The following is a 14,313-nucleotide window of genomic DNA, read 5'->3' as shown; positions in this document are numbered from 1 at the left end:
GTCTGTAAAACACACACATACAATAAACAAAAACCATAATATATGACTAAATATAAATAATTCTGTTGTGTTTTTGTGTATAATTACATTAATAAATTGTGTAAATACAGTTTAAAGAATTAAAATGGACTCATTATTATGAATTATTTCATCACTTATTTTCATAACATTTTTTTAGTGTTTACAAAATGTGTTTTTGTTTTGTCATTATGAATCATTGTGTAGAATTAATTGCTGAAAAACTAAATTTAATCTATTTAAAATTAAATTATAATTATATATAAAGTGTGCAAAAAGTGAAGCAGTCTGAATACTTTACGTAGTATTTCAGAAGTATTGTGTATTTGTATTTATACAGATCAAATACATTTCTTCAAACTCAACCTTCAACTCATCTGTTCCCCTCCTGAGAGTCTAAAAACAGCTTAAAAATCAAAGACGAGACATCCGAGCAGCAGCCATTAACTTATTTATTATATTGAATTTACGAAAAAGTAAAAGCAAACACTTGAATAAACAGTATTGTACATTTTTAGTCTGTTATCTTATGGTTCCTGTGGTGGTTGTTTTTGAAAAGCATTCCACTGTACACAAGGCTGATGACATTTTACAACCTTTTTTTTTTTTTTTTCTTCACTTTTTAAAAACACCCAAAAGCAGACGACGTGGACGCTCCGGCTGGAGTAAGGCGGACACAGGAAGTGTGGACACGACCCCTTCACTGCCTTTGAGATGCAGGGAAATCATAAGACCCAGACTTTACTAGTACGTAGACGGGGTGGAGGGAGGGGCGAAGAAGAGAAATACAAAAACTAATCATCAGCCGTATTTGCTCTCTGTGGATTCTCAAGTGTTTCACCGTCCAGACTCCAGAGCCTGGCTTCATGTCTCTGTGGACATCTGTAACTGTACACAATTAACTGACATGCAACTCAGTAAAGCAAAGAGCTTCAAATAGACAGGAGGGCTAACTCGGACAGCTATTCTTGTTTTATCGTATCTGCTGAATGTGACACTTGAAACAAAAACTTTTTAAAAAGGAAAATTCTGGTATTTTTCCTCATAATTGGGTCCATTCTGACTACCAGTCATGCAGACTTTGCACTCGTCACCTCTCTGTTCGGGAAATTCGGGGAAAAAACGACTTTGGCGTAGAGCTTTCAGAATAAACTTCAATTCTACCGAAATCAGTTCAAACGCTCGTGTCTGACACATCGGACCGCCATGTTTGTGAGCTTGAACTTGTGAGCGTCGACGTCACACGACAGCTCAGGGTTAAAACTACTGTAGTGTAGAACATGTCCAGTAAACGTGAGTTTAATCCATGTGAACAACGGACTTTGGTTGCGTCTATATTTGTTTAATTTGCAGACACTTCCAAATTATGATGCGCCAAATCGAATATATCTGAATTTCCTGGGTTGTAATTACAACTTTAACGCCATTTACATGTCGGAATGACACAAACACATCTGCTTCCAGCTAAACTAGCTTAACGCTGGTTTGTTTACATGTGAGAATCGCATGAAAGATTCGTTTACGTTATCGTCTTAAAGTGCAGCAGCTAATTATCCAGTGAATTATTACAAGGATCATTGTGAGTCATTTCACTTTGATAGTCGACGTGCAAATTCTTACTGTAGTTCACAGAATTTACAAAAAGTAAAAGCAAACACCTGAATAAACAGAATTATACATTTTTAGTCTGTTGTTTCTATAGTGGTTTGATTTTGAAAAGCTGAACACAAAGCTGATGACATTTTACAACCTTTTTGTTTGTTTTTCCAAATTTAGATCAAAATTCAATCAAAAGTTCTTAATGATTTCTGTAAAATTAAAGTTTATTTAGAAAGCTTGTGCTGTTTGTCCTTATATACGTTGTTTCATCTAAAGTCTGCAAGCGCACAAATCGGCCACTTTTAAAGAGAATCAGACCCGTTTAGGAAAAAAATACCAGATTCCTCCTTTAAATGTGCATCTCAGGCCGCTGTAAAATGTGGAACCGGTTGATGGATTTTCTTAAAAATCAAGGCATCTCCTACAACTTTGTTTTAATCCCGTCAAGCTGAGACAAAAAGCTCGACGGCGACACAAAAAAACGTGATGTCATGTTGATGTAAAAACATTGAATGACGACGGATTAGATAATGAGAGGTGACTGGAGGAGAGTTTTTTTTTGTTTGTTTGTTTTTTTTTATAACCGCTTTAACTTTGCACCAGGGATGGAAAACGTGCAGTTTAGGCCAGATATATAATACAGTGGTTATCTTTACCTTCACTGACACTAGCACTACATATTATTATAGTACTTGAAAACCTTTTTGTTCTGTACGAGCTAATTCATGTCAGAAACTTAAAGAAAAAAAAAGCCTACAAAATGGACATCAAATAAAAATCTATATCTTCGGTTTGGAATGGAAGTTTCAACAGTAGCAAAAAAAAAAAAAAGAAAAACATTCACGTTTATTGACATTTCATGATATTCTACACCTTGCAGGGTTTTTGTTTGTAGGCAAGAGAGCAAATACCAAATACTTTAATGTGGACTAAATGATAGTATAGCATGGCCTGTAGTAAGAGAGGAGTCCACAGTGCTAATCATCGCCCTCTGAGATACCCTGACGGCCCTCTTGTGTGTGTGAATGTTTGGGGGATTGGAGGATGATTGGTGCTCTCACCGTCACCCAACAGCAGGAAGAACAAGAGGAGGAGGAGGAGGAGGAGGGGGCGGGGGCGGGGGGGAAGAGGTGAATGGCAAAGGAGGTAAATATGGAAACGAGCACACATGAACGTGTGTGTGCGTTTCTCTGGGTGTCGGGTAAAGCAGGACAGCGGTTTAGAAGCGGCCGGGTTGATAAAGGATGATGCAGAGGTGCCCGGAGGTGACTGGTGCAGGGATGTGGGAGTCTCCGACAGAATGATGAGGGGGGGGGGGGGGAAGAGGGGGGGAGGTTTGAGGGCAGTTCTTGAGGGGGAGAGGGGCGATCGCATGACGTCGGCTCCCCCTCCCGATTAGAAGGTCTTCCTGTGGATGGCACGTGCTCTGTCTTCTTCATATTCACGCTTCGACACCCACATCTTTTTAAAGGTGTCCAACGACGCCAGGATAGAGCCGCTGCCGGGAGGGAAGGACGGTTTAGATCACGAGAGTTCACAAATGTCACACAGCGACGGAGAGAAATGAGTTTCAATTATAGTGAAAAACACGTTTTATGATCCACAAATTAAAAGATTTACAAACGTGATGATTTGTGAATTAATTAGGGATTCATAAGATTGATTTTCCTTTTTTCAAGTTTCACCAAACTTTATTAATAAGTATCAATATTCTACAAAATACTGTATATGTCTAACTTCTTATATTTGCTTTTGAAAAGCTTCCTGTGTATTTAAATGTCTAAAAATATTTAACATTTTGTTGCCTTTATTTACAGGTTTTGAACCGAGTTACATCTCTGAGACTCTTCATGTCCTCAGACTTGAGGTGCGTTTAAGTGCTGGTGGAAAAATCGGACGTCTGGCCTTTAGCACATTCATGAGGGAAAGCATTTCATCATCAGCATCTGGTCAGACTACACACGTTTAACATGTTATAGTCTGGTATCATATGGTCTTTATTTAGTCAAATTCAACTTCAGCACATCCAGAATATCCTGTTTTCCATCATCACCTAAATGCAACATATAAAGAACGTGAAAAATCCACATGTGTCTGTGCACATAGATCTGTAAATAAGAGCTATTATATTATTTATAAGCACAGGAAGCATTTCAAAAGCAAATGTTAGTGGTTGGAAATATATATGTAGAATATAGATATTTATACTGACGCTTATTAAAGTTGTGAGCACCGTAATTAATGCACAAATCATCATAAGCTCCGTTTCCAATCAATATTCCAACATATATATATATATATATATATATACACAATATGTGTGAATATTAGCAGATAAACAGCTGGTGGAGCTATTTCTCCAGTCACCGTTGCAGAAGAAGAAGACACAACGAGATGACGTCATTAAAAGAGCGACAGTCAAAGCTCAAACGATGGAAATATCATCATCGCTCCACACAGATCTGATGTTTTCAGCTCTTCAGTGACGTTTAAGTCACATGACTCATGACGTCATCGTTTATTCACATTTGCTTTTCTTCCACACAGCTGCTGTCACACTTCATATGATATATTTTATAAAAACAGGTGGATGAAAGCTTATTTGAACATTTGTCACTACTCTTGAGACTAATTTCTCTCCGTACATACATATAAACACATCTCAACATCAAACACAGTCAGCCCTGAACTCTGGAGACTGAATTCTTACCCGATCCATGTGGAGTACAGCCTCTCTTGAGGAGCAGAGATCTGCAGCAGAGAACAGAGAAAAATCAACCGCAGGTCACAAAAAACAACAAGTAAAATACACAATAACAACAGCAGCTGTCAACGCAGCCAAATAAACAACATCAGAGTCTAGACCCACCTTGATCTTCACGTCTTTGGGTGCAAGCTTCTTGACTTCAGTTAGTAGTCTCTCTCCAAAACCTAACAGGAAGGAGACAAACATCACAGTCTTCATCTTTAAGCTTGTTTCTGATAATCGGTCCTGTTTTAGATCAAGTTCCAGGTTGCTAAAATAATAAAAATTCAATTTTAATAGATAAAGGAATCAGAGGGATTTGGTTGGGATACAGCAGGAAGGTTCATCTGCTCATCTTCTCACCGCCTGAATAAACAAACACACACAACAAAAGCCTCTGATCTCCTTCGATTTGATTTGAAAAAGTCCAGAATCATTTAATGTCGTTTCAATTTGATTCTTGATTCGGATAAATACTGATATCACATAAATCTCTTCTCAAATCATCCTGAGAACGTTGAGCAACACTGCAGAGTCCTTCAGTATAAAACTGTGTTTCCATTTCCGGGCAAATTGATAAAGAGTAACATCTTCATGTGCAAAACAGTTGAGCAAGAATAATAAAGACCTACAAGGCCTTCATCATCATGTATAATTAAAATAAATAAATACTACTGCATACAGCTACACATGGACAACAGCAACTGAAAGTCTGCTCACTAATTCATCTGCACTGTTTGTCTTGATAAGACATCAGTCTGAAACCTGCAGACAGCTGCTAGCTAGCGTTAGCCACCTAGCATGTAGACACAGACTGAACACAGTAGAATCAGATGAGTGTTTATCAGTTGAGTCAGCGGCTCCACAGACTGAAACTATTCAGTTTACAGGACTGTTGTGACTCAAGACGGCTAATATAGCAGCTAATATTTATTATTATTTAACTGAAGTATTTACCCATCATGCACCAATTCTTACACATGACATTCAGAGCATATGTACACGTTAACTGAGAAAAGCCGAAAAAAAATAATAGAATTGATATTGGATCATTCAAATAAAAGTTAATTATTCCAATTAAACTGAAATTCTTCTTTTTCCAGCTGTAGTTTTTAGTGTAAACAGCCTCAGCGTTAGTAGTGATATTAGTTATCAGTTAACACCGACCTTTGATCAGTGTTGATCCTCCGCACAATACTATAGTGGAGAAAAGTGTGCGTCGCAGGTCCATGTCAGACTTCTGGATAGCGTAGGCCAGGACCTCGTGGATCCCCGAGCTCTCGTCTCCGATCAGGTCGGGTCTGAACAGCAGCTCTGGAGCGCGGAACCTCGCCGGACCGATCTGAAAAATAAAAAAGGACGAGGAGACGGTTTTCACAGAGGAACGTATGGGGAAATATTTCACTTTTACGTTTCCTGGTAGTTTTCCTGGACTCACATTTAAAGAGCTTCCGTCAGGGAGAACATACTGAGCCTTCTCTGTTTCTAAAGTCTCGTCCTTTTGTGGGTTGAGAGATAGATAACAGGCTCTCTGCAAAGACAGAAACACGGTTAATTAGACAAAGTTATTCATGTTTCACGTTTCCGAATAGATTCACGCTTATCCGCTCACCTCTTTGATGGTGCGAACCACCTCGAACTCTGCGGAGGTGTTGAAGTTGTAGCCTTCCTTGCGTAGCAGCAGACGCAGGTACCGCGAGACGTCTCTCCCGGCGATGTCCACGCGCATGATGGAGTGAGGGATGGCGAAGCCCTCGTAGATGGGCACCACGTGGGTCACGCCGTCCCCGGAGTCCAACACGACACCGGTGGTACGACCTGTAGCGTACCTGCGACAAACAAGAGGCCGATGACATCACATCTACAACAAAAAACGTACCGACAGATTCATCCTTCAGTGGCAGGAACGAAGGATTAAAGAGAGTTTTCTTGGTAGAAATGGGTTTTTTTGGTTTTGTTTTAGGGTCTTTGATGATGCTGATGATGAATCTCAGGAACGTTCAGCTGCTCAGGCTGAGATTTACGACAAGTTTGTGACATTAAAAGAGTATCGAGGATCCGCTGAATCATGCGTTCACCAACTAGTCCAGACGTTTTGAACACTTGTCTTGTACCTGTGATCTTTCTCTGTTTGATAAAGGTTAAGCTGCAGCCATTAAGTGATGCAAAAGGTCAACAACAATGTTTAGTCTGACTTCGGTCCTCACATGATGTTCCATTTATACTCAGGAACATTGTGTGCCACCTAAAGCCGGCGCTGACGACACCCGACAGGACAGATGCGTGATGAGTTCCTGCTGTTTGTGGTGCAGATCCTGCATGAGCACAACAGCAACACCATCAGCTGATGATTCATCTTCTATTTCAGAGATCAGCGCCGTGTGTGAGTGCTGCAGACATGATCTTCCGCTGCTGTTTGTTTTATTCTCCTGCAGTTTGGCTCACTGGAGGGTTTTTTGTTTACAATTCTCAATAAAAAAATCTACACTCGCTACCAAAACTCCCAGAGAGATTCCAGCAGCGGGCGTGTCTGTCTGCCGGCTGCTGGCATGTGGAAGTGTTGACTTGCATTTCTGCTTGATCAGGACAACTTAAACAAAGAGGTGCAGAGTCAGACCTCAACCAAAAAACTACAGCGACGTCAAAACTTTCAGTGATGTTGAGTTTTGCATCTTTCTCTCTAATCATCATCAGGCTGTAATCTTGCAGATGTAAAGTGTAGAATTTTATGCACAGATCACACACACACACACACACACACACACACACACACACACACACAGCGTACTAAACTCCATCATCTTGGGGCATTTTTATCTTCAGGCAAATCCCCAAAACCACATTTCATCTGGATAATCCAAATAAATTCTGTTGTAGCAGCAGGATTATTATATATCTCACCATGTTTACAGTCATCAGATAAATGTGCCAGATATCTAAATACAATCCATTAATTAATTAGATATAGAAAATATATACAGTTTAGTCAACAAACGGGAAGAATTGAAAAATGTTTTTTGCACTACAACAAGCTGTAGAAATAAAAATATCTTTGACAAAAGTTCTTCTGCATAATGAACATGTCTCTCTTGAATATTACCCATGAAAACATTTGTTTCCTGGAGAGACAACGTGCTCTCTGCTGCTTTAAAGGTTCTTTAATAAGAATCAGAAATTTGTTCTCATTAGTGACACCGGTGGCCGTTAAGTGAACTGCGGTCAACATCCTGTTACTCGTTCTCAACTTTACATTGTGATGACGTCACGTCAGGAAAGTTTTACAAACACAAAACCTCCATGGATCAAAAGTTCATAATAGAAAGAGTCATAATTGACGTTGTTTGCAGTTCGAGTTGTCCTGTCAACAGTTTTACAGACGTCGCGTTTATAATGGTGGTTTATGGGGGAAAATGCTTTTTGGGCCGCAGGGGGATTTTTCATTGCAATACCGCGAGTGGCCACTGGGAAAAACTGGCTGCAAGGCGCCACATCCAGCCCTTATTATACATCCATGCTTCCACGGAGCCCGCCATGTTTCTACAGTAGCCCAGAACAGACAAACCAAACTCTGACTCTGACTAGAGACGGCCTTTTGCATTCTTCGCAGCCACCGTAGGTTCTCCTACATGCTTGTAAGAGGACCTCACTGCATCTGCAACCTCACCGCTAGATGCCACTAAATCTACACACTGGTCCTTTAAGTGCTGCAGAGTGTGTTGGTCAGCTGGTCTCATGTGTTTCTGCTGGAGTTCGCTGCTCCGCTCCGCTAACGTTGGTCTCTGAGTGACGGCGTAGAAAGTTCACGATACATTTCACATTCATCTCACAAAAGCTAATTATTTAGTCATTAAATCAAAAAATGTCTGGCTATCCGGCTGCTGCACTGCCCTCACAGTTGATGTCACGTTATTAACTAATATTTAGAAAATCGATTTCTGACCCATGACGCCATCCCAAGTAACATGACGCTGTTTTTCGAAGTCAAACCTCTAAAAAGATGCAAAACTTCAACATTAAACATGAATTTGTCCATCAAACTAGCCGGTAAAGAGTCAAAGCAGAGAGTTCTTACAAACTGAGCACAGCCTGCATGGAGATAAAGAGAGCAGGGACGTTGAAGGTCTCAAAGAAAACCTCTGCAGCCTTCTCTCTGTTCTTGCTGGGGTTGAGAGGAGCCTCGGTCAGCAGAACAGGATGCTATGAAAAAAAAAACAACACAAAAGATGCAGAACAGAGTTAATGACTTTATTTATCATGTAAGCAGGAAGAGAGAGAAGAGAGAGAGAGAGAGGAGCTCACCTCCTCGGAGAAAGTCTGCAGCTGCTCTTTGGAGTAAACATACTGCCAGATCCTCTCCATGTCGTTCCAGTCCTTCACTATGCCGTGCTCCATCGGATATCGCACCGACAACAAGCCCCGGTGCTCCTGATGAGCGGAGAGGAGACATTAGTGAGGAGGAAATCAACACTGCAAACAGCTCAACAGAGAGAGAGAGAGAGATTAAAGCTGGGTGGTTGTGACGGTGATTAGGCCTCTCACTGCTCTGAAGACCGACGACTGAGACAAAAGCTTTGAGTCATATGCTTCAAAAAGCTGCATAAGAGACACTGTACGTACAGCAGCTGTTGCCGGGTGTTTCACCACTTTTATGGCAGCGCTGCAAAGAGAGAGAGAGAAAGCCTCTGTGGAAAAAAAAACACTCACATGACATCTAGTCTAGTGTCTGCCAAGAGGCATGTGAGAGACTCTGAATCCCAGCGGAGAGAGTTCTGCGGTCTGATGACGTTTTTAGGATCATATGAAATGACTGATGATGACTTTGGTGTCACTGCATATCAGCAGGAAACAGTCAGTGTCAGAAATGTAAACTTTTTGATTCACCTGTCAAGCATGTTTTTTTTACCAGCTAAAATAATAAATTGCCTTTCTGTGTCACATGTACATTTGTTTCAGTATATTTCATTGAGATAATAAAGTGTAATGTTGAATACAAGCAAACAGAACAACTCATCACCAGCTCAGCATCTTCTGTGTGTAGCTTTGTGCTGTTCTATGTTTTAATTGGAAGGGACTGCAGACGAAAATTAGCTTGATGCTAAATCTGGTGCAGGACATCAAATGTCAACATTTCTGTCCCATTAAATTAAATCATACAGTAGCCTAAACCAAACCAAACCTCCATTTCTCACAAAACTCTTTTTTTTTATGTGCTTCGTCCTCCTTTTAGTTGGTGGATTTTCATTTTAAAGGTTTGTTTACTCCTTGTAAACGTCACCACATTATAGCTGTTTAACTAGCAGCAAACTGCAGGCAAGTGACAGATTAGCGAAGATCTCCTTCACCTCACAGCGTCTCCAGAGCTCCTACAGTTTAACATCACTGTTTAAACATGCGTAACAAACACACACGGTGCTGCGTGTGTCTACACTGTACAGGGGCAAACATGCCAGATATTTTATTAAATTACTATTTTGGTTACAAATATTTACCCACAAGTGTGGCAAACAACGGAAAATCTACCCGCATTTTGTCTCTTGGTGGTTGATGATTTCGGACCCTGATGACAGCTGGATTCACCTGGAGCGGGAATCTTTGAGAGTCTGACGATTTAAAACCAGTTCTTGATTGAATAAACGGAGAGTTTGCGCTATATTTAGACTCTTCGACTGTAATGTGGAGAGTGAAGCTAGCTGGTGTTGATGAAGGTCACTGTGAGACTAAAACAGTGTCCAGTCGTCTGTCTGGATGAGACGAACCAACTCAGAGTGTCATTTACTGACCATCATCACTGCTTCAATGTTTGTTGTAGAAACATAAATAAGAGAAGAGAAGAAGAGCCTCGTTTCCATAAACGCTGTAAAAATCAAACTGACCACGGAGCCACTTTTCAATATTTACTGATATTTTATAGACAAAATGATTAATCCACAAAATAATTGACAGACGAACCGATGATGAAAACAATCCTTATTCACAGCCCTACACGGAAGATACTGACAGCTAATATTAAGATATTTTTGGCTCAATACCTTGAATGACATTGATAATGTTATAATAATTCAATAACATCTCTCAGTCTGATGCAGCAGAGTATTGGAAGAGCTTCAAACTCTTTTAAATGTGTTATACATCTTCCCTGGAAATGCTGCTGGCACCGGTTCAAACAGTCCAGAGCTTCACTGATTATTGACGGAAAAGTGGTGAAATTTCCCAGAATTCTGAGTTGTTTATTAGTAGTTATGCTTCTGAATAAAAAAAAGTACACACTGTGCGCTCTGCTGGAAGCCCTCACAGCATTACTGGATTCACACGTACAGTCTGATTCATATAAATCTAACAGTTGTGAATAAAGCAGGCTGTGTGTGTGTGTGTGTGTGTGTGTTACCTCTGCCTTGGGTCCAATGAAAAGGTCTCCCTCCAGGGCTCCTGCCATCACGCGCACATGCTTGGGACGCCCGACACTGCATCACACAGAGAGAGAGAGAGAGAGAGAGAGAGTCAGACCATGTAAAGTCAACACTAAATATGTGAAACTACATCAGAGCTGATTGACAGCTGCGACTTTTGTGTTGGAGTCACTTTTCAGGCAAAGAAGCCAAACATTCGCTGCTACTAACATCTTAAATAGGAGTATTTATGTACAAGAGCTCGTCAGTTTGAGCTCTGAGAGGTTGTGATGTGTCACAAATTTCTGGCACTTAAGAGAGAAAATAGTTCCTTGTTTTGTCGCTGCCTTCGCTATATGTGCGTGTTTGTGCTGCAGGAGGAGGTCGAGGAACACTTACTAGTTAGGGAAGCAGTATTTGGGGATCTGGTCTCCTGCAAAACCAGCCTTGATAACCCCCGAACCCTGATGAAAAACAGATATATGACATTAGAGACCAAACATCTCAGAGTTGAGGCTGAATTAAACGCTGCAGTGCTTTAATCTGTGAGCAGAAAGAGGCAGGTCATAAGACACAGCCGGAGGCCGGCGGAGAGTCACACACTGCTCAGACACCCGCCCAGCAGTCAGCAGCAGAAGCACTGTGCCCTACATCCCTTCTGTCTCAACAGCTACTTTGTCCTGTAACTGCCACGACTAGAGAGGCTGACACTCAATTATAACAGCTGCTGTTATGCTAAAGCATCAGTTTGTGTTTCTCCTCATTTTAATCTGAGCCAAACAGTTATCTCATCGACGCAGAGACAGAAACCCTCAACCAGGACGGAAACGAGATGAGAAAAACTATTAAAAGGGAGGAACAAACTTCCACACAACACCGGTGTTACACCAAATTCTGTCAACATTTTGTGACCCGAATGATCTGTATCTGGATACGTTATCTGGATAATGACATCTGATCAATAAATCTTTGCATTTATACCTGCTAGTAAAATGTATTCACGTTGGATCTCAATATGTAAATTAGCTGGGCGGAGCTGGCTGAGATGTTAACAAACATCGCACAAACGAACGTCGTTAATTGAAGACTTCCAGCTGCTGCTGCTTGTAGTTTTTGTGAGGTTTGCTTTAGCTGACAGGAAGAGGCGGAGCTAAGTGACCTTTCAACTTACTGGACTTGTTTGTTTCTTATAAAATGTGGTCTCGCTGTACAGATCACATTTACACCTGCTGAGATCCGATCACAATGCGAGCCAGACCACCTCCAGATGTGGTCTGACTGTGATCTGATTGAGAACATTTATACCTGCGTTAGCATAAATCTCCCGTCATCCAGATACATATCAGGTTTTAACGCCAGGCGTAATCGTATGCTTTATATGCCTCCATAGTATTTAGATAGAATTACAAATTTTCTGCAACAATCAGTCGATAAATCAATTAGTCAACAGCTATTTTGATAATCAAATAATCATTTTAGTTTGGTTTCAGCTTCTCAAATGTGATTATTAGACAGTAAACTGATAATCTTTGGGTTTTGGACTGTTTATCAGACAAAACAAGACATTTAAACACATCACTTTGACTTTGGGAACAGTCATTTTTTAATATTTATGGAGCAGATTAATCAATAATGAAAATAATCCTTTAGTTGAAGCCCTACATGGAAGATACTGAAATCTAATAAAGATGTTTATGACTCAACACCTTGAATGATATTGATAATGTTACTATAAGTCAGGTTATGACTTTTACCTTTGCCGTGAAGATCTTACAGTCAGCAGAATATTGGAAGAGCTTCAAACTGTTTTAAATATGTTATTCATCTTATATAAAGGTTTAAATGAAATATACATTTCACTTTCATTGATAAGTGTTAACAAACACGCCTTGATAGTATTTAAGATAGAATCAAACATTTTGATAGCTGTGATTTCGATGCATCAGATTCTGTGACATCAGAGGAAAAACTACATGCAAAAGACCAAAGTGTTGACCAAACATAATGACAGGTGAGGACTCTACAGACACACCTGTACACAAAGGTTAGTGCTGTCACACCTGTCAAAACGTGCAGCTCTTCCTGTATCTAACGTCTGTTTATTAGTGGGTCACAATTTTTGGACATCTACCAACAAACCGTACTTGAATAAAGTATATTAATAAAAGGCGTTTGCAGTGGTTACATAGCTGATATTCCTATAATCATATTAGAGTCACATAATCTGACAGGTCACAGGATTTATTGTAACACCGGTAAGCAATAACGCATTTGTTTGTATTCATTTGACTGCTGTCTGCTGCTAACATCCGTCTGCTACTGCTGGACGCAAATAATCTGTATCCTGCAGAGCTACTTGCTCGGGATGACTCTTCAATCTTAGCTATTTACGAACACACTGATTTATAATGATACAGCACCACAGACAGCTAACATTTACATTTAGTAGCCTGCATGACACACCGGAGCTTAGCTAGCCGGTTGACCTAGCTAACAGCTTTGCCTAACGCTCGTTTGTGGTTGAACATGTCAATAAAAGCAACAACAGCAACACTGCGAGCTGTTTAGGTGGAGCAACGTAAAACTATGCAGTTAATTACCGCACATTTACTCAGGTGACCGAGCTCCAGCCCCGTTATTGTTAGCTGCAACACAATAGTTAACGAAGCTAACGGCTAGCCAGCGGCCTCGGTTTGGGTGTGGATGAATGACATCATCATACTTACATTATCGATAACAACCGGCTGGTTAGCTAAAATGTCATAGGACTCCATGACGGACTGTGTATTTCTGATATGTTTCTATTGATCCTTGAGCGTATTCCTCCCCGTGTAGTGTTTTAATCATGTAAAAAAAGATAACGCCCTGTCACTCCGCGCTCTACCGTCTCGACGCCGCCGCTGCTCAGTGTGCCGCTGCGGGCTGAACCGCCTCTCCACCGCAACACTCTCACCACTGACTGACAGGAGAAACCAGCCAATCACCGTGTCTGATTCTGTAACTGACAGGAGCGACAACCAATCAAAGTGCTTGAAAAGAAAGCCATGCTGTCAACAGCAGAAGCCGATCTAGTGCAAACTACAGCATCTTTCGGTGAGCAGTTAAAGGACAGATTCGCTTTTTTTGTTACCATTGTTGGAAGTGTTCAGATCCTTTACTGAAGTAAAAGTACCAACACAGCAATGTAAAAATACTCCATTAGTAAAATCCTGCCTGAAAAATCCTACTACAGTAAAAGTACATAAGTATTATGAGCTTGATGTAGTTAAAGCATTCCAGTAAAAGTAGTGGTTTGATGATATATTATTATATATGACATCATTAGATTATTAATAGTGAAGCATCAGTGTTAGAGCAGCATGTTACTGTTGTAGCTGCTGGAGGTGGAGCTAGTTTCAACTACTTTATATACAGTTAGCTAGTTTAGTCCAGTGGTTCCCAACCTAGGGTTCGGGCCCCTCCAAAGGGTCACCAGATAATCTGAGGGGTGGTGAGATGATTAATGGGACAATAAAGAAGAAAAAACAAAGTTTGGAAACACAAATCTATTTTCAGTTTTTGGAC

General features: G+C 40.5%; 1 protein-coding gene across 1 annotated transcript; it reads right to left on the bottom strand.

Annotated features, from left to right (window-relative positions):
• Positions 1 to 452: 452 nt before the first annotated feature.
• On the bottom strand, positions 453 to 13,678 carry actr1b (actin related protein 1B). Its single transcript, XM_067574472.1, has 11 exons — positions 13,476 to 13,678; positions 11,149 to 11,213; positions 10,749 to 10,824; positions 8,663 to 8,788; positions 8,436 to 8,560; positions 5,976 to 6,192; positions 5,802 to 5,894; positions 5,531 to 5,705; positions 4,487 to 4,548; positions 4,328 to 4,368; positions 453 to 3,115 (listed from the first exon to the last, which is right to left on the bottom strand). Exons 1-11 carry the CDS (start codon positions 13,521 to 13,523, stop codon positions 3,013 to 3,015), a joined length of 1,131 nt encoding a protein of 376 aa, XP_067430573.1. The 5' UTR covers positions 13,524 to 13,678; the 3' UTR covers positions 453 to 3,012.
• Positions 13,679 to 14,313: the final 635 nt, after the last annotated feature.

Source organism: Thunnus thynnus, chromosome 19 (assembly GCF_963924715.1).
Source record: "Thunnus thynnus chromosome 19, fThuThy2.1, whole genome shotgun sequence".
NCBI lineage: Eukaryota > Metazoa > Chordata > Actinopteri > Scombriformes > Scombridae > Thunnus > Thunnus thynnus.
Note: the sequence above shows the minus strand (reverse complement) of the source record. Positions and strands in the feature narration are given on the sequence as shown.